The sequence below is a fragment of the Poecilia latipinna genome, unplaced genomic scaffold, assembly GCF_001443285.1.
Source record: "Poecilia latipinna isolate Pla-1442-1.1 unplaced genomic scaffold, P_latipinna-1.0 Scaffold664, whole genome shotgun sequence".
Taxonomy (NCBI): domain Eukaryota; kingdom Metazoa; phylum Chordata; class Actinopteri; order Cyprinodontiformes; family Poeciliidae; genus Poecilia; species Poecilia latipinna.
The window spans coordinates 31,641-51,758 of NW_015113280.1; the positions used below are offsets into that span (position 1 = coordinate 31,641).

Below are 20,118 nucleotides of genomic sequence, written 5' to 3' on the forward strand. Positions count from 1 at the left end.
TCTGCGTTCTCACAGCTCGTATAATTCGCTCATGACTGTAAAATGATTTACATTACTAATCAAGTCCAACAAAATTAGACCAATCCTGGGTATTGTCATGAAATGTGGTTGGTGGTGGTGAGGAGAGACGCAGAGAACCCAGGTTATGGTGAAGATAATGAATTTAATAATGAAAATAAGCTCAACAGTCCATACAGGCAGCACGGCAGAGACTAGCTCACAGCTAAGTACCGGTAGCAACTGTCAAAACGGACTAGACGGGACAAACACAAACCAGGACTTTACAGTTCTACTGGCGAGTGAGACGGAAACATACACAAACGACGAGGACCCGACGAGGAACACAGACAACGGGAGGGTTTAAATACACACGGGGTAATCAAGGGAATGAGACACACCTGGGGAGCAATCAACGGGGAGGACAGGACAGAGACTCACAGGGAAACAGGACTGAACACAGAAAACTCAAAAATAAACACAAAAACACGATCGTGACAGGTATGACAAAAACATTGTAGATTTCTAAGAACAGCAAAACCTCCACCGACACATATTGACCAAGGTGAGGCGTTTACTTTTCTTTGAATAGTTGTACTAAAATTTTAAAAAGGAAACAAAATGATTTTTCATAAATACCGAGATTGGAGACGTATTGAGTTGACCACAGAGAGCACAAACAGAGCAGTAGTTTCAGTGCTGTTTTCTTTACAGTTCTACAGATAAGTTAGCTTTGTAAAGGATGAAAAAATATATATTTACATTAAAACTCATTTGGCTATGGATAATGCAGTTTCGAGTTACTGGGCATCATTCAACCTTCACCCTTTTACGGTTTATAAAGCGTTGAGATTCCGGTCATTTATTTTACAAGATAAATTATCTAGAATATTTCTTCTTCAGAAGTTTGTTCGTCATGACTCTTTGTTTCAAAGAACTAAAACTGCATATAAAATACAGGAATGATGCATTTCCAGGGTTGAACTGTGGCCTAGCAGGAAGTTGAACTCAGCTTGGTAATGATGAGAACAGGAACGATAACTTCACTAACTGTTCTGTTGCATCACCATTGCAACAATAGAAAACACAAAGGGAGTAGTTTTATTTGTTTTTTCTGCCCATGTATGGTTTTGACAGGAGCCCGGTACGACCGGGTGTTTCTGAGATCAGATGTAACTTCAGGTCACGAGTTGCGCGTTCCATAACTTCGTCACTTCATAACCTCCAGGCATTATGAGGTTTTGCTTTGTAATGATGAGTACAATTGTGCCAATCTAAATGAATGCCACTGTTCTTATGAAACATGAGCGAATGTGAAAGCAACTTGGCTGCAGATCCGAGCCGATTCCTCATTTTGGATCCAGTAATTATTGTGAATGATCCCTAAAATGCTTAAATTTCACCTAGGATTTAATGCAATAATATGTTATTGCATGAGGATTGTTTCAACTCCACATTTCCACTGATTGTACTTCGACTAGACCAGCCAGCTCTTATGAAATATGACAGAACTCGGCGGTGCCAGCTCCTAGACGTTATTTATAGTCACATAATGACATAACTATGAAGCTAAATACAAGTAGACTGTAGAAAATGACTTCAGATCATTGTTTGTCAAAGCTGGTACAAAAGGCTTGTAAAAGCCTATAAATGCTCCAGCAACAAGACATTATTCCCAGACATTACTTGAATTCATGTATGACGTAATGTAAATGGATTGTCCCCAGGGCAGGTGTAAGTTGGTACAAACGTCTCCAAGATGGAAGTGAACTGACTGGTAGCTTCTTCTTTTTTATTTCCCCGAGGACAGTAAGGATTCATTTAGGATTTCTTTACTTTCCAAAAACATAAAAATAAAATGGTGACAGGGTTCTGCTGAGTAAAAAGGGAAAAAAGAAAAAAGAAATTACATTAAAAAAGTGTGATGATGATTGAATTGGGAATAAAATGTCACCAAAGCGGCTATAAACCGTTTGGTACAAAACGTTCCCCCAATCCCTGTGTTTGTCTGCATGCTTTCCAGTGATAGTATCAACTAAATAAGCTGGAAGCATAAATCCTGGGCTTTTCACTCGTGTACTCTCTGATCTTTCTGAGTAAGATCAGCAGCCGTTCGGTTTCATTGAGGAAAGCGGCTTTCTCAGAAGTCCTAGAATAACGGTCAACTTTTCCTGTTACTTAGGGAAATTAAAATGAATCAGATACGGGTGAAATAAATCAAAAAGATAAAAGTGTCAAATTCAAATTTTTTTATATATATAGCCTGGGAATTGAAAAACTACATCGCAAATATTGACTTCATTATCTGAGGCGTGTATGAACTTTATTTGAACACGTCCCAGTTTGTGGCTCTGTCCCAGGCTTTGATGCCTCCGTTCCGTTTCCTCAGGATGTTTCTGCAGCAGCGCTTGTGTTATTGTATGTTTGGAGCTTTTAAAAACACTACGCGCATTACTCAAGCTGCAGGTTCTGCTACTCCTTTTACTGGTAATTCCATGTTTATGTGTACCAACGATTTTTACACACAGCTGCAGATTAAGTGGGATTACATGTTTCCTCTTTGTGGGAAGTCAGACCAAGCTTATATAGTTATAAAGGTGTACTTGTAACTTCAAATTAGAAAGAGCCCACGAGTGCTGGAAGTACAATAATAAAATAACCTCTTCGCGAGCGCTGACATGAAATGCAGATGTTTCATCTTTTTCTTTCATTTCAGTATTAGAACATGCGTGAGTTAGGAAGATACAGGTCTTCCAGGAAGGTAAATAAAAAAAAACATTTGATGATATTTCAAGCTTTCATCTTCAGAAGGTTACATTTCTCCCACCGTGTCTTTACTTTAATCAATCTGGTAGCTGCGGCTCATCTAAAACGCTACTGCTGGACTCCTGACCAACTCCAGGAAAACAGATCCTGTTACTCGTAACTCACTGCTTTGGTTTCCCATTTGTAGTATGTCTGACTTTAGTTCTTGCTACCGGTCGATAGGAACTATAAAGGGCCTTGGACCGAAACATATTCCTGAGTTACTTGTCTAATACGAACCATGTAGATCCATGTTTCCTGCTCACTTCTTCCCAGGACCAGAACTAAACAAAGTGAAGCAGCATTTAGTCCCTTTGCTCCTCAACTCTGAAATAAAGTCATTGAAAACCTGAGATACTAATGGTTCATTTAAACCTGAAAACACTTTTAAGTACAGCAGTTTTTGATCTAAGTATTTGATTAATAAGTTGTTAGAAACATTTGTTTCTTTTATCCAATGTTTTTTTTTTGCCTCTCCTTTTGATGTAAAGCAGTTTGAATTGCCTTGTGGAGGAATGGTGCCGTATAAACAAACCTACCTAACATTCTCTGGAGGCTTGACAGGATTCAGGACAAACATTGCAAACTTTGAACACTTTAGGTTCAGTAAAACATTAAATTAACGTCAAAGTAACTGTAAGAATCAACACTTTTTGTCTTATTTTTTATTTAGACTTTTTTCTCATTTGTGTTGTTGCCTCCTTGTGTTGGTTGCAATAAGGAATAGCACAACTAATGGCGTTCTTATCTAACACTAGATTAAAGTCCAGTTAAACTCTTGGGAGAAAATTCAGATAGGAAGTGAAATTCTCAAATGACTCAAAAAAAAAAGAACAAGAAAAAGAAGGAAATTACTATTTCACAAGAAAACATAACACTTATCAGTTGCATGACTAATCAGGAGTTAGTTTGGGTGCATTTTTTAATTTTAAAGGTAAAAATGATTTTAATGTGAAACGTTTCATTTTACCAGCTCAACAATTAAATAAACCAACAACATTTAAAAAGTTATAAACATGTTGAAAGAAGACAGTGGCTCATCTGGAAATCACATAAATGAGACGTGCAAAAAAGGTAATGTTGAAACGTTTTAGAAACATAGCTACATTCAAAATCATCAAAATCATCAAATAAAGCATCAGAGAAACACAAGGAGTGGGTTAGATGCGATGCTTGTTTGTAGAATGTAAATTCGGAACGCTTTATGTCAGAGCAACTTTAAAAGGTTAGTGTTATAGATCAGTCATAAAAGATGAAAATGGGCCAGCGGGACTGAAAAATGAATTAAAATCAGTCAACCTTTTAGGTCTGACTCCTTGGACAGTTTAAAGAGGCGATGTATGACTCGAGATGTTTTCGCAGCGATGCTTGGTCGGATGTTTTCACCCGTGTGGAGAGACTTCGGAAAGACGCTCCAGGTTTACCTGGAATATTTCCACCCCGTGAAAATGACGAGTCCACCGCGATGCTTGTTTACTGTTGAAACAGACTCGTCACGTCACTTGTTGTTTGTCAGTAAACGATTCGCGTCGAGCGACCCCGGTTCTGACCTTTCCTCGATCCCTTAAAGTGGAACAGGACATGTGGGTTTTCTGCAGGCAAACAGATCTGGACCCAGAAAGGGAAGCTGCTTGGTTTACATAGCTGTTATCACCAGAGTAGAAATACGACGCTTATAAATGAGCCTTTTTTTTTGTCTGTGTGTGTTTGAGGAGTTTATGAATGCTGTAATTTAGCCCACACTGATAGCACAGATTTGATGTTTGTCAAAGGATTACAAAACTCTCCAGTGAAACCTTACACAACAGTGTTTAAAGTGGACTCTGCCGTGGAGCCGCGCCAGGAGGACGCACAACTCGGTTGTCTATTTGTCTTTTCCCGAAAATGAACCTGCAGAGCTATTGTTTAATTTTCTCCTGCCAGCTTCCTCCTCGGCAGGAGCCTCACAGGGTGACCCGACCTTCAGGGGAGTCACATGACTCAGGCTGTCTGGAGGAGGGAGAAGAAAGAGGTGGGGGGGGGGAAAACCAAAAATCAACATCTGCCGTATGACTAGCACCACAACACACGCGCAGCTGCAGATGTCCTAATAAGGCATGTTAACGGGAGCAGAGGGAATGACACCATGTCTGCTTCCCTCGCCCTCAGTTATCTTGACTTGACAGTTGCATCAGTCTGCAGATGAGATAATTTCCCTTTTTTTCACTCATCTCTGTTACCTTGAACAAGCAGACAGACAAGAGGGAAGATCCTCGTTTATTTGCAAAATGTGAAAACAATTCGACACTTGTATGTTAATTGACTTGGATTTTTATATTAAAAGTATCCAGTTTAAAAGCAATATCAAGTAAAAATATGGAATAATTTATAAACAGACGTATACCGCTCTCATATTTCATGTCATGGATGGAAAGCTAAAGAAAGTGTCCTAAAAAGGTGATTTAAGGAGGATGAAGTGGGAGGAGGCGAAGGTGGCTCCCTGTTGTGTTTTGACTGTTTTTATTTTTGGTATCTTAAAAAAAAGGGAAAAAAAAGAAAAGAAAAGTTGGTAATGAAACGCTAACTTCTTTCTTTGTTCCCATGCTCTCCAGCTCAGGGACCAATCAGAGCTCAGACTAAACAGGAAGAGGATGTGGCTTCCTGTAAGGCACCTCAGAAGCAGATCTTTGTAGGTGGTGAGTGTGCCGGACCCACTTTCTCAGGAACAGTAGCTCTGTCGACTCAGGATCCCTCCAGGGCCTCGCAGATGGGTTATAAGTTACAGGATGTAACTTATAACATTCTGTTATAAGTTACAGAATGTCTGACCGGTAAATATGAAACTGAAGATGATTTAAAAAAATAAACAAAGAGACATAATGTCCTGTTTGGAGCTGCACTTTTATTGATAGTCTTCAGTCTGATAGTTCAACATGCAAACAAATATCTGGTTTGGTCCAGACCAACCCAGTCTGGATCAAACCATTTTTAGGATATCTAAAAAAAAAATGGATATATACATCTGAGAAATTATCTGCATGGAATAAAATTGGCAGTACATGGGACAAGAAAGTGCAAAGGAAGACCATACGAAACATCGCTAATGAGTGTAACTCCTAGATTTTTCCAAACTGCCTTTACTTACTCCAGCTGAACGGAAACAAAACTGAAATGATCTCTGTTGCATTAAAACAAACTAAACGGTTCAAATAAACCATTAAAACCCTCAAACGAACAATTTGCTTATATTCATAATGAAGGTAAGTACGTCTCTTACTGGAAGGGCTGTAACAATTAGAAGAGCTTCCACCAGAACCCTAGCTGGCCTGGAGAACCCGGTTTAGTGGGTGGAGCTCACTGAGAAACGCATCAGGCTGTGTGAATGACGCCAACAGGAGTTGGCTGCGCGGCTTTTTCCAAACTGACCTTTTAAAGCTGGCACAGAGGAAGCCATGTATCCCGAGGGGTGAACAATGCCAGTGTTATGTAATAACGGGTCTGTTCATGCATTTTAACAGGAGCGAGGCAACTCTGTATGTTTTAGGTTGGCCTCTTGGAGTCATTCTGAGATTTGGATGTTTTGTTTTTCTCTTGCAATATAATCATAGTGTACATATGCGTAATGGTGTTGCTTTATTTCTTGTTTTGTACATCTTTATGTACATAATTCTGCTGCCAAAGATTCAGTGTCTGAATTTTTTGGATTTCTTTATTTTAATTCATCAAATTGCTCGTTCTTTAATTAGTCAGTTAAGCAGACAAATGCCTTGTGTCAAGGCCTGTGGCAAGTTTTTACAGAACATGCAAAGTCTTTAGAAAAAGACTCCAGGCCAGGATTCAGGACCCTCAGTGCTACCAAATGCTCCACTGTGTAGCCTGTAATCATTGCAATTTGTCAACAGTGGTGTGTGGTGCATGAATGGTGCCTTGGGCAAGACCCACGATTTTGCCCTCTCCACCCACTGAACCACAAACAGCCAAACGCACGTCTGGATCCCGACAATTTATTTATTTTTATTTTTTTACACTGCATCTTATCAGAAACTGATCTGTTTAGGGTTGTGTTGTAAAAAAAAAAAGTACATCAAAGGCTGCTAAGAAAGCATTACGATGGCCACATGCACCCTGTTTGTGTGTTTTCACAAATACAATAAAAGCAGGGTTCCATTCAGTGTGTTACAAGCCTGGCGGGCCACCAGGCTTTATTTGTGTCCTCACCAGGCTAAGCATTGTTTATTTATTACATTTTTTTTATGTTTGCATTTTTTAAAGATTTTTTAGATGGTGTTCAGGTATTAATCTTCCAATTTTCCAATAACATAATTATCATTATTTTTCAAATTTCCCGTCAACTTTAAAAAGGTTTAACTCAAAAACACGGCGGGCCGCTGGATGAATGACTGGCTGAGCACCACAACTACCACACTTAGCACGTTTTCTGGGGGGAACCTTGAAAAGCATATCAAATTTTATTTAAATCTCTGTTCTATGTAGAAAAACCCAGTTCAGGTCCAACAATTTTACATATTTTGAATTTTGAATTGACCAAATGCAAAGCCCCCACTGGCCAATGCTGCTCTGGGCAGCGAGCCATATTAAAAAGAAACACTTCCCGAAGAAGGATATGATGAACATACAATTAATTTTTTTATGATTTTAAAGCCTCTTAAGACTTGAAAAAGAACATGAATGAGACAAAATTCACACTTATAATGCATGACTGACCAATGAGTCAGGAAACCTACGCTGATTGTAGGTGGATCTGTCTCCATTGCTTCACAACTGTTCTCCATTTATAGCGTTCAGATTATTCTGAGTACGTCAGGATAAATAAGGCATTTAGCAACATTGTGATAGAGGTCATGTGAGAAACCTGCAATGTAAAATCATATCAATTCAGAGCAGTGTTTAAGACCCTTTCCTCTGATCTTAAGAACGCTTCCTTCTCCACATCCGCTTTGTTTGTGAATATGAATCTATTCATATTCTAATCTGTTTTCTGTTCTTGACTGTGGGAAGGAGGAAGTAAAGGAGCAAAATGTTTAACTCATACGTAAGATTTCTACACAGAGTAGAGACACGGACTTGAAGAAAGAGTTGGGGACAAAAAGTCAAAGTCAGGATTGGGGACAAAATCCTTTCAGGCATTCCACAGATTGGGAAGTGAGTTTGAAAACAAACAAACTTATCCAAAAGCTGCGGGGCGTGGGCACACGTCCAAAAGCCAAAGAACAAAACAGCGTCGAAAACAATGAGGACTTACACTGGGAGAATAATGGGAAACTCAAAGATGGACAAAGATAATGGAAAATAAACCAAAAAAACCAAAACAAATAAGAACAGACTGTATTCAGGTCACAGAGGCTAAGCTTAACTTCTGCTCTGTGACCCTGAAGAGGCTTCAGTTTGGACATTTTTGGCCTTTTCACTCATGGAAATGTGGTTATGTGACTCCAACACATCAGAACCACAAGCTAAATTATTTAGCCACAAAACTTTAGGTGCTTTGATAAATGTCCTTCGCAAAAATGTATCAAAACACTTGACGACCAAGAAACGTACACGGATACTCTGCGGTTATGTGTCGGCGTACAAAATGTTCTTTTAATAATTAGAAAATTGAGTCTGTTCAGAGAAGAGCTTCGTTATGAGATTTCTGTTATGTTTCTTGTTCTGTGCTTCCAGAGGAACAAGTGGATAAGAAGAGGTAGCAAAAGAACAGAACAGCACTGACAAGGCTGAAAACACCAACAATATGTCTTTAACCCTCTGAAAAGGGACACAAACGATAGAGTTCATGTGGGTAACCTGCAATGTAAAGGTTTCTCACACTCGACGCCTCCTCAAAAGCTCACGTGTGGCACTTGACCAACTTGATGTACGAGAGGCTATAATCTCCAAAGAGCTCAAAATTAGCTAAATTGATGTGGAACCATCTACAGCAAAGAAACTATCCGAAACGTCACCACGTAACCTCAGTTTAAGAAACGCAAAAGTATTCCGGGGGTTTACGGATGTAACGCTTTCCTCCACGTTATTCAGAGGCGCGGGGGAATGAGGAGACGTTTGGAAATGACGTAGCACTTGGACGCAAACGATCACTTTCTCTGAGATTTCCAGCATTGTTACAATGTGCGTAGGCTTAGTAAAAGACCCCGCTTGTTTCTTACTCACACTCGACTGACTAACATTGGCTACAATGTCTCTACTCCTGGCTGCCTCCGAGGCCCCGTCTGCGTCTGTAAAAACAGTCAGGGGCGTCTCACGCACGTCATCAGCGGTGCCGCAGAGGCCGCTGATGAAAAACGGTGGCAACGTTATGCCTTTTCTGCCTGCGTCGCATGAAAGGAGCCATTAGTCAGTCTTAAAGAGACACATCGTCTCTCTCTGGAGCTATTAATAGCCACACAGGCTGCCTTTTTCTGCTTCTTTTTTTTTCTATGTAGAAAAGCTGACCACCGAGCATTTTGAGGTGAGCCCAGAAAAAAAAAATAAATAAAATTCCCCTTTCTCTGCTCATTTCCTCCCCACCCTGGATTCTGAAAGAAAGCCGTACGCTGTGACAAATAGCTCACCAGGGTTATTTTTAGCTTCGAGCGACCAGAGCCTCCTATTTATGCTGCAATATGTGCCCAGAATCGGCACATTGCAAGGGAAAGGAGTGAGGGAGACGTATTAGGTAGACAGCGCACTGAACCTCAACCGGGTTAGCATACCTGATGACGTAAGACATATCCGAACTGTGAATCACCCTGCAATTATTAGGCTACAGCAGATTTCACACGCGAAACATTTTACACTTTAATGTAATGATTACACAGGGAAAGTGAGCTTCGGTGTTTTAATGAAATAATGTACAATTTAGAAATAAAACAAAGTTCATTGGTCGTTTAGATTGCAGTTTTTAAAAATTTAAACCAAATCATATCATCATACTTTCGATCAGTGATGTAAAGTTAAAGTTTAGATGGAATAGAAATTATGTTTATTTTTGGCTCCATGAGCAAACTTATGCAATTTTAGAGAAAAGGACAACTTTTGATGAAGTGTGGAAGATAAAGACGGCTGCACAAACCACTACTGAAACTGGTTGATTTTTTTATTTTTATTTGTAAATTATAGGGATAGATATTGTCTAGAGAAGAGAAATCTACGTTTGTTTCAGTGTTTACTTAAGATAGCTTCAAAATAAATAATAGTAACTTGCCTGTTACTTGTTAAAAACACACTTACAAAAAAAAAAACTGAACAAAGCTGCAATACTAAAATAAAAGACAAACTGTACCAGCACACGTACAGCTATTGTGTCAAGCATGCAATGCATTCAGTTTTTTTTTAAATAGAATATGTATTTCTTTATTTCTAAGGTAAAACCTGAACTTGTTGTCATCAAAGCTGAGTGACAAAAACACTAAAAACTGGAAAAGGGAAGTCAAGTTCCTCTTAGTTAAGTTGACTCATTCCTAATGTGAACTGAATCATGTTTTAATCCCATGCAGACGAATTGGTCAATAGGTGATGTTTGTGCCATTTTGGTGTGATTGGGTCAGACTAACAAACATTTTTTTAACTTTGGATCTCATGGAAGGAAGTCATGAATGTTCATGTAGAATGAAAACCCAATCCGTGTATGATCACAGTTTGTTTCAATAATCTAAATTCACATGGCAGATTTCTGGGGAAGAAAAAACATTTGAACAACATTCTCATTTTGTTCCTGTGTGGTGAATAATCCACCAAGAAAAGTCAAAAGCAGTAAACTATAAACATTATAGCATGAACTGAGTTGATAAAATGTTCTCGTTCAAACAGCAGTCGGCTCACAGTTCCTCTAGTGTATCTCTGTAGTTGCCCCTAGTGCTGCTCTTGGGTTTGTCTGCAATTGTGTAAAAATAATGAGATCATCCTCATTTTTGGTTCTGGGGGATTCACAGTTTGATGACATATACACAATGTTTGTCATCATTCCTGCCTGTTTCACCAAACTTGTGATTAAACCTTTTCCAAAACCTTTTCTAAAACACTCAAACAGTAACGTATGGTGAATTAAAAAAGCAAAGTATGAGCGATGCTTGAATTTATTCACTGTGAAATATAGAAAAACCCAAAGAATTTGTGAAAGTGAGTAACATCTTTTTTTTTTACTGTATTATTAACATACAGAAACGCAGACAAATGTCATCTTCAACAAATATTTATATATATAATTTGGGTCTAATTCTCAACAAAAGTCTCTGTCATTATGAGTTATTTATTACACTCATGTTGCCTCAGAAAACAAGCTGCTTGTCAAAACTAAATTTGACCACTACGCCCCCTACAGGCAATAAGTGTTACTCTGTCCTTACAGTAAAGACTTGGAGTTAAAATGAGGTTCTGAGTTCTTGGAGTTAGTACCTCACCTGCAGTATATAACTCCTCTGGTGTCTTCATCCAGTGTAAATCTGGATTAACTGGATCTGCCAGATAAAGCTAACGTTTATCCGAACACCTTTCAAGTTGACCATTTGGTTTTGGAGTGGTCCAGTCAGAGTTCGACAGCTTTAATCTCATAGGGAATCTGGAGAGAGCTGTAGATTAGGATGATGGGAAAGAGATCTTTCAGTCCCAAATATTTGACATCATCATCATATAATCTCAAAAATATCTGAGATTTGCAAAAAAAAAAAAAAAACTTTATTATTCAGGGGTTGCCTGCTGAAATGCTACTAATTACCTCAAATATTTTGACATGCCATCTTCAATGAAATGTAAAAAAAAAAGACCCATTTTTTTTTTACATTAATACTTGTTTTATATGTTTCAATGTCCTTTGAGAGATGTTCGTGTCATTACTTGCCACATACAGTTTTCAATCTATATCTGCCAGGTGTGGGGATACGTTTGGGATTAATTGTATGTGAACTGAGTGGAAATTCAAGAGTACCAGCAGCGCAGCCACAGGCAAGTCAGAGCATGTAGATTTACACAATGATAAAAATAATAAAACAGAGACCAAGAACAACAGTCGACAGGAAGAGTAAGTTTATAGCATAAGAAAATACTGTACAGTTATTAAAAATCTGACTCTAAAAAATATGAACCTGAGTAGGAAAGTAAGAAATTGCAGTTGTTCAAAGATAAAAACAAAACAAAAAAAAAACAGACTATTTACAAGAAGTGGGGAAAAAACTGCAAATAACAGCAGGAAATGTTATTTGAAATGAGAAAAACAGCAGAAGTGTAAACATTTACTGAGTTTTTGCCTGTCGGGAGCAACAGCTGCTGGGAGGAGGGATTTATAATCCAGCAGATTGACACTGACAGAGCTCTCTAGTTCAGCAACAGCTGACAGATTGGGGTTATTTTTGTTCTCCTAAACAAATTTAGATATGACATTTAAAAAAAAAAACTTTCACAATTTCCAGTTTTATGTCCTGATAGATGCTCTCTATGGACATTTACTACTTTTTTGTGCATTAATTCTTTTTCTTCGATTAGTTAAACCGGGCTGCAGCACCACCTAGAGGATCAAAGTGAGCACTGCAAGAGGAAGAGACGGCATGGTTTAAGTAACTGCGTAGAGGGGGGGTATTAGTATTGGGGTGTTTTTAAAAGAAATATCTTGCCCTTTAAACAATTTCCTTTACTATTTCAGAGTAAAGGGGGGAGAAAAAAATCACAGTAATAGTGAATAACCGCCTGATAATAAAGGTTCAAGCAGGAGCAGGAATTCATTGCGTGTTGTTTCGGACTATGCTTCATTAATACAAAAGAAGAAGAAGAAATAAATCTAGTTCTGATGAGGACGAGCATCTTTTAGTGTGAAAGTGGGGGACTGCTTCTTCCTCCAGCCGCCTCCTTCCTGCGGGGCGGGGAGGGCGCTATCGGTTCCGTCTCCAGCCTGCTACGGAGGTCGAGCAGTGGACGGCGGGTCAAAGTCAAACTCTTCCCAGTTAAATCCCGCCTGAGCAGCAGCAGCAGCAGCAGCAGCAGCAGCTCGGCGCATCCATCTGCGGACATGGACTTCTCCATCAGAGCGGCGAACGTGGAGGACTGCAAGGACATCGCGCGGATGATCAGGGTGAGCAAGGCACGTGCGCACGTGCGGACCGAGCGGCGTAATTACTCCGGCTTACGTCAGGAGATGCGTTTTTGTAAACCAGCCGGTGGTATTGTTTTATTAAGCTTGTAAATGCTAGTTTTGTTTTTGTTTCCCTGGTTGTGACCACGGCTGGTTGGCGCTCTGGGGTTGTGCTGCCAGCAGGCTTCATGTGAGCTGAAAGACCTGAAAAGACGCGTACGATGATGTCAACTGATGTAAACATTTGTTTCCCCTTCCCAGGAGCTGGCAGAGTACGAGAAGATGGCTGATCATGTTAAAGTCACACAGAGAGGTAATTACATTAGCGGTTTTACAGTGACAGCCATCTTTTTATGTAATTGGTGTATGGAAGAATGTCCCAGGTGGTGCCAGTTTACCGGGCCTCACTAAATCAAAAATAAGTTACTTCTGAAAACTTTTTTTTAAGACTCCTATGAATATCTAATTATCAACCAATAAGAAGAGAAAACATCAAAAATAACAATTAAAATAATCAAAATAAGAGAATTAATCATCCAGATGCTGAGGTTGTTTGCTGTCAGAGGTCACATGGTGTTTCTCCAGCTAATGGAAAGGAATAAATTGTCTGATATCAATATTAATGTGGATTAACAGGCAGCTGGAGTATTTAGCAGTGAAGGAAACGACTGATGGAAAGCCATAAAGCTGATCTGTTACAAACACATCATCGATGTTCATGAACTCTATTTAAACAGAGCCAGTATCTCAACAGTGCATTTGTATCACTTTAACTGTTTTCCACATTGGTCCTGTTATGAGCATAAAAACCTGAAAAGTGTGGAGTGCATTTTCAGACGGTGACTTCTGAAGGGAGTGACTGTGTTTTGAGTATGTTTAGGGGAACCGTAGTAAATGGAGCTAAATAAAAATACATGCTAATTTAAAAAAGCAAGAGCAAAAACAGGAAAGTCATTTATAATTTTCCTTCTGTTTTATAAGTTACATACAAAGTTTCTGACTGGAACGTGACAAAATGTATAAACGGCATTTTAAGCACGTTTTCAAGGTGTTGCGTCCTTTTTTATTACCCGACGACAACATTCAGATTTAAAATTGCAGTGAATAAGCAGGATTTATCGCCCTTCACTTGAGAAAACACAGTCACAGATTTCTCACATTCAGGCCTCTCTTTGTCAACTTCTCCCAGACTTGGAGCAGGACGGCTTCTCCAAGAATCCGTTCTTTCACGGCATTGTCGCCGAGGTGCCAGAACAGCACAGAACCAAAGAAGGTGAGAACAAGTGTCCTCTAATAGCAGAGCGGACCTGATACGGGAGCATGAGGGGAGGTTTGCTTCATTTCTCGGTGCTCTTAACGTAATGTAGCAGGATGCTGCTGATGCGTCCTCTCCCTTTATTCACCTCTTACGTAATAAAGCTGATGCACTGCTTCCTCCGTGTGCAGTAATGAGCTCATTAGTACATGCTCTGCTGCTCAGCTCGACCTTTTTCCATGCAGTCATCACTGATCACCCTCCGCTGGACTCGGATGTCTGACTGAGCAGTCAGGAGGGGCAGCAATGCATGCTTCTGCGTTAGATACTCCCAAGACTCTGACACAGATACTGTTGCTGCATACAGTCATGGGAAGAAGAAAGTGCACCCTCTGTTTCTGATTCTGACGTTTTAACGTGTGAAGGATCTACACCAGGGATGTTCAAAATGTGACCTGGGGAAACATTTGTGGACAGATTTTGTGTGTTTCATGTAAATGTCAAGAAATCTTATTATTAGGATAGGAAGCAGAAAGGGATTGAGATAAAGCTCACTATCGGGGGCTTGGTTAATTAAGAATAAGGGAAAATAAGTGCCAAAAACTCAGAGAGCAGAGTTTGAATGTAAAGAAATCCCTGAACACGTTTAACGTTTCGCTTTCAGGACATACGAAGATTGGCTATGCACTTTACTTCTACTCCTACAGCTCCTGGGCAGGAAGAGCCATTTACATGGAGGACTTGTACGTGATGCCAGAATTTCGAGGTAAATAATTTTCTTCATTGATTGTTGTTGATAATATAGCCATATGCACCAATATATCTTAATTCTAATCTCTGTCCTTTAAGGGAAGGGAATCGGAAAAGCACTTATGAGCAAGGTAGCACAGGTGAGCGACATCGATGCATCGTTAAAAAAAGAAACGTAAAAAAAAGAAAGTGCTAATGTTTAACTAATGTCTTCTGGTGTCCTACAGCTGGGTCTGGCCGCTGGGTGCAATCAGCTCAACTTTACGGTTCTGGACTGGAACAAGTCATCTGTGGACTTTTACCTCAGCCAGGGCTGCTTCGATGTCACAGATAAAATAGGCTACCACTGCATGCGCTGCGAGGGTGAGGCACTAGAGCACCTGGCACAGCCTTAACCCCGACGCTGCGACTTTTGAAAACCAGGAAGTCGGTCCGGGCGACGCAGAGCTTCACTTTACGGTCCATTGTTTAAAACGTCATGATGGTTTGTAAATCAGTGGCTTTTTCTTGCCAAACCTTTTGCACCTTAAGTTATTAATTATTTATCCGTCGGACCTTAAAGCCATTTTTTTTACAGCTCGAATTACCCATGAAAATTATGCAAAAATATCCAAATGAATTTTTTTTTCATTGTTTTGTATAAATAATAAAAATCAGGGCAGCCTTTTTAAAATTTCATCCCACAACTGTATTTTTATGGTAGTTTTTAGTAGAAAATCTGTTTTTAATCAAGCTCGACATTATACCCTATTAAAGCTACACAGCAATACTTGGAAGATATTGGCAGAATAATCCATCATAAAACAATATAGTAGATTCAATGTAAAATCAGTTTTACTCAGAAGTGTAGATGAACGCTTGTATGCACAAAAATCCAGGTGTCTAGATGCAGAAATCACATTTAATGCCATGGGAAGAAAAGGTAACACTTTATTTGACGGGTTGTGCATCAGACTTACATGTTCCTAAACACGATGTAACATCTGTCATGAACATGAAGGAGTCTTCATGAATGCTTACGACTGTTGTCATGAAGTGTCATTCGGTAAGTTATGACACTTTTGATGCAAAGTTGACCATTTTAATGGACTTTTAATACAACTTTTAAATTACATCTCGCCTCCTCCTTGTATGCACACTGTGTTAGCTAAAATTAATTCAACTAAAAATCCAAAAGCATTCAACACATCCTGAAAGAGCTTTTATCCTCCGCTGCCGTTCCAACATCTGGATTCATCAGAATAAACCTAAAGCCGTCTGCTTCAGAAATTTGCTGTCGCTGATTGGGATTATTTTTAGAGCAACAATTTAGCACCACATTACTTATTAAAATGCATTAAATCATGCATGAATATAAAAGCACAAAGACTTTGTCGAGAGCCACTTGCCATTTTGTCAAACACTACATCACCTCAAACAAGAGGATCGAGCGTTTTAGTAATAAAAAACACAAAACAAAACCTGCTCTAAAATAACTGCGCTACGTTTTTATGTGTTAGTAGACCCTAAAGTCATTATGGTGAACCATTACTGCCATTTCCTCGATTGAACTCCGTAATGGTTGCCCACTGCTGTCGTTGTGGGCCGGTAATTGGCAGCGTTGGTGTTCATAGTTGTCACTTGGCAGCAGAGCTTCTGGAAAACCATCACCTGAAGGGCAAAACAACAAAGCAGCACTAATCTGCCCTTCAGCCATCCTCTCAAAATTCAGCTTCCAGATCCACTAATCAACACAAACAGAGGTCTGGAGGGAGTTTTTAAAGGCTTCCTGTGGAAAAAGAAACTCGCCATTTAGTGTAAATGCTGGTCATGTTTTTTTTATTGTTTAGGCTTTTTTTTTTTTTCGTATTAAAATTTTTTGATAAAGTGCTTTTATTGGTACAGTTTTATGCCACGAAACTTGTTTACTGAGTTTATGGTTTACTGCTAATGTTGGCTCCTTTAATCTGTAACTCGTTTATTACGTGTCGGTGATTGGAAAAGTACGCGGTCGCTTTAGGGCATGACATTAATGTACCAGATCAACGCTACTGTAAAGGCCCATGCGAGTAAAACCTATGTGTTGGAGACACACCCAACATTATCCAGCTAAAGTGAGACCTGGCAAAGGTCAAGGTGCTTAATTGGCACACCTGGTGAAGATTTTTAATGGCCGCGATGCTAAAATTCACATAATGGCAGAGACTTATAACAAAAAGGCAAAAGTGAGATAACCATAGCTGATATTGACATCAAAATTTTCAGTAATAGTATCGTGGTTATGTGTTTTTTTTTGTTTTTTTTTGGCTATTGTTGTACCCCTGGTCCAGATTAAATGTACTGTTAAAAACTGCCATCCTGGCGGCATTGAAACATGAAAAATGTAAAGATGAAAATATTTAATATATATATATTTAATTTCCCTTTGGGATCAATAAAGTATTTTCGAATTCTCCGAACGTCGAACTGTAGCTCTGAGAAAGACACGGCCTCTTTCAGCGATCCAGAGTCTTCAGTGTTTGTTGTTTGTCTCGATATCTCAGTTTTCCTCGAGACGTCGAGGAAAACCAAGATGAGAGGCATCTCGACTTTGATGCAGGTGGAAACTTTTTCTTCCTGCAGTTTTTCCTGCTGTACGCAAACTCTCCGTCGTTATAGAGCGATTACGTTGCCGACCGAAGACGGTCAGATGTCTGAAAACTATAACTGCTCTGGCTGACAGCTAAAGTTTTCCATCCTGCCTTTGCTGTACTTCGACTCGGTTCTGATTGGATAAAACCCGAGCGAGATCAGAGGGATTTTTTTAATTAGTCTTTCTGCAGGAGCGCTGAACCTCCTTCTGTCCTTCTGGCCAAAAGAAGGCTGCTTCACGCTTCCATTGCTCACCGCACTAATTTGGCTGCTTGGCAATATTTCCAGTCATAAAAATGTTTAGTTATGTTGTCCAAACTAGACCGCCCATCGGTCTTATTAGCATAGATTTGGTTTTACGGTATTCTAATCCTCGCGATGAATCCTGTGGATAACTCTTACTAATCAAGTTGGGATTTGGGGGGAGAAAAGTCTAAAAATAGGATCCTGATTCCTAAAGAGGTGTGTGTATCTTACATATATCTTAACTTATCTGTTGCTAAGCCAGCGGATGATGAGTCTACCGTTTGACCACGGCTGATATTCACTCCGTCGTGTTCTTTGTGCACTGAAGGAATCGTTTAGAGCTCACAGCTTCTCCTATGCAGCCAAACTCGGGGTGCAGCTTTCAGAGAAATGGATGAAGCCCAAATTCAAACCAAAACAATCCACTCAGTGGAATTTGGGGAGGTGGGGGGGAGAGAAAAAAACCCCATAAAGCTTGAAAAGTGGGCTCCTTGCACAACTTTAAGCTTGTCATGCTTAAATGAAAGTGGCATTATTCTGGTCTGAACCACGAGTTTCTCTCTTGTTTTTTTTTTTCTTTTTCGTACGGTCTTCTGCAGTTTAATGAAGATATGCTAAGTTTTATTTGCATTGTTTCTGTTCCACTCAGACGAGTAAAAACCACTGACCCTTCTTTGCAGCGCTTGCATTTTGGCATGGAAATGTATCCAGGAATGCATTTCATAGGCCATTATTCTGCTGCTGCTGCTGCAAACTGCAAGGCGCAAAGACTGAGGGAGCACGAGAGATTTTGATTCTTTTACAGCGTGCAACTTCCTGTCAACGTGAGTCCGTGAGTGCAAATTACACAAATAAAAAATTTTAAAAAAAATCAGTTTCTTCCTAATGCACCTGCAATAAATCCCAGAGGTGGAACGTTGCCGGTGTTTGTTCAGGTTTACGTCGTGTAGCCGTGTGTTCGAGTAACCACTATGCAGTGTATCTGTCAGGATAAGTGGATGAAACATCCGTGTTTGTGCGTCTTGGCGTTCAGAAAAGGACGTCGGCGCGTTGTGTACCCGCTCCAAATTCAGTGTCGAAGTGACCTCTATGTGTGATTTCACTGCGTGCAAAATCATTTTAACATGCGTTTGATTTAATAGTAGGTTAGAGGGAGGCCTGGCGGGAACGTGTGTCTAAAGCCGACACTGTGGCGCTCAGGCTTGAACTGAGTCTTGACTGGGTTTTTGTTTTAATGAGGTGAAACACAGAGCATTAAAAACTGAAAATATACATATTCTTCCTTTCCTGGAGCCATCAAACTGTTGTGATTTTACCAAAACACTACATTGTATTCAGTTATGTGGTTGTACAAGAGGGGAAAAAAATGTTTGTTTTAGAAGTATTTAGCAGGCTTTGCGTGATGAACGGGTCTTGTAATCAGTCTGTGTGTTTTTATTTCCTGCGTGTGTTGGACGTCTCTGCTCGGTGATCAAAGAAATAAAAACTTACACACAGCACCTCAGGATGTGCACGTTCACAGTTGCTCACTTTGTGGTTTTTCTTCTTGAGTAGGTGATTTTCTCATTTTGAGAAAAAAAAAGATTAAAAAAGTGCAGTAACTGAAGAAAGTGTATCTTAAATAAAACTGTTGTCACATTCAACCTACAGAGGGCACACTAACACCATCAGTTCCTTTAAACCTCATGCTGCCTTACAGAGCTGCCATTGCCAAGGTTAATAGTTTGCATACAGGAATGTTAATATTATTTTATCACAGCATCATAATCTGAAAACTTTAGAAAAAAAATCTACCTCCAGTTTGAGATCAATTTGAATTCAGTTATTCAGTGTGGGGGGAAAAATGTTTAGAAAGAATAGTTAACTATTGTTTTTCTGCTCCAGCCTATTAAAATGTCATCAAAGAACTAAGGATGTTAAAGGAAAACAGTAAACTTAGCAACAAATAAACACACAATTTGACATGTCTTCGTCCCAGAGCCATCAAAGCTTTCCCCAAGCATGACACTTCCTCTACCGTTCTACAAAGCCAGAAGGAAGTTTGGGACCTGGAAACCCGTCTGTTGAGACAAATAAATTCGGTCCCCAGTGGTTGTTATTCAAGCCGAGGAGTGATTTTGTGACACTTTTGGATCTTTACTCAGATGCGTTTTTAAAGTAGAGTTTCTTCTTTTCATGTGTTTGATTTCGCTCAGATGAAGAAAAAGAAAAAAAAAACCCACTGATTTATGAGACCGTATCTGTGGAGGTTACGGATTGAATATTTCCCCGTCAAAGTAAAACCAAAGGGGATCAAACTAAACATTTTTCAAAGGAAGCTTGCTTATATCTGCTCTTACTGTTTCTGACATTAATCAGCTGAAACATGAGCAAAAAAAAAAAAAAAAGTGGCAATGAGCCAATGCAGGAAGGG

At 39.5% G+C, this 20,118-nt stretch overlaps 1 protein-coding gene across 3 annotated transcripts; it reads left to right on the plus strand.

Annotated features, from left to right (window-relative positions):
* Window positions 1-12,484: 12,484 nt before the first annotated feature.
* sat2a.1 (spermidine/spermine N1-acetyltransferase family member 2a, tandem duplicate 1) lies at window positions 12,485-19,062 on the plus strand. Of its 3 annotated transcripts, none has more exons than XM_015044170.1 (6): window positions 12,485-12,844; window positions 13,106-13,157; window positions 14,034-14,117; window positions 14,764-14,865; window positions 14,949-14,989; window positions 16,592-19,062. In XM_015044170.1, exons 1-6 carry the CDS (start codon window positions 12,782-12,784, stop codon window positions 16,676-16,678), a joined length of 429 nt encoding a protein of 142 aa, XP_014899656.1. In that variant the 5' UTR covers window positions 12,485-12,781; the 3' UTR covers window positions 16,679-19,062. The 3 variants fall into 3 exon arrangements, with proteins under 3 accessions (XP_014899656.1, XP_014899655.1, XP_014899657.1); XM_015044169.1 differs by lacking the exon at window positions 16,592-19,062 and adding an exon at window positions 15,077-15,456 and having other exon boundaries at window positions 12,516-12,844; XM_015044171.1 differs by lacking the exons at window positions 12,485-12,844; window positions 16,592-19,062 and adding exons at window positions 12,920-13,034; window positions 15,077-15,456.
* Window positions 19,063-20,118: the final 1,056 nt, after the last annotated feature.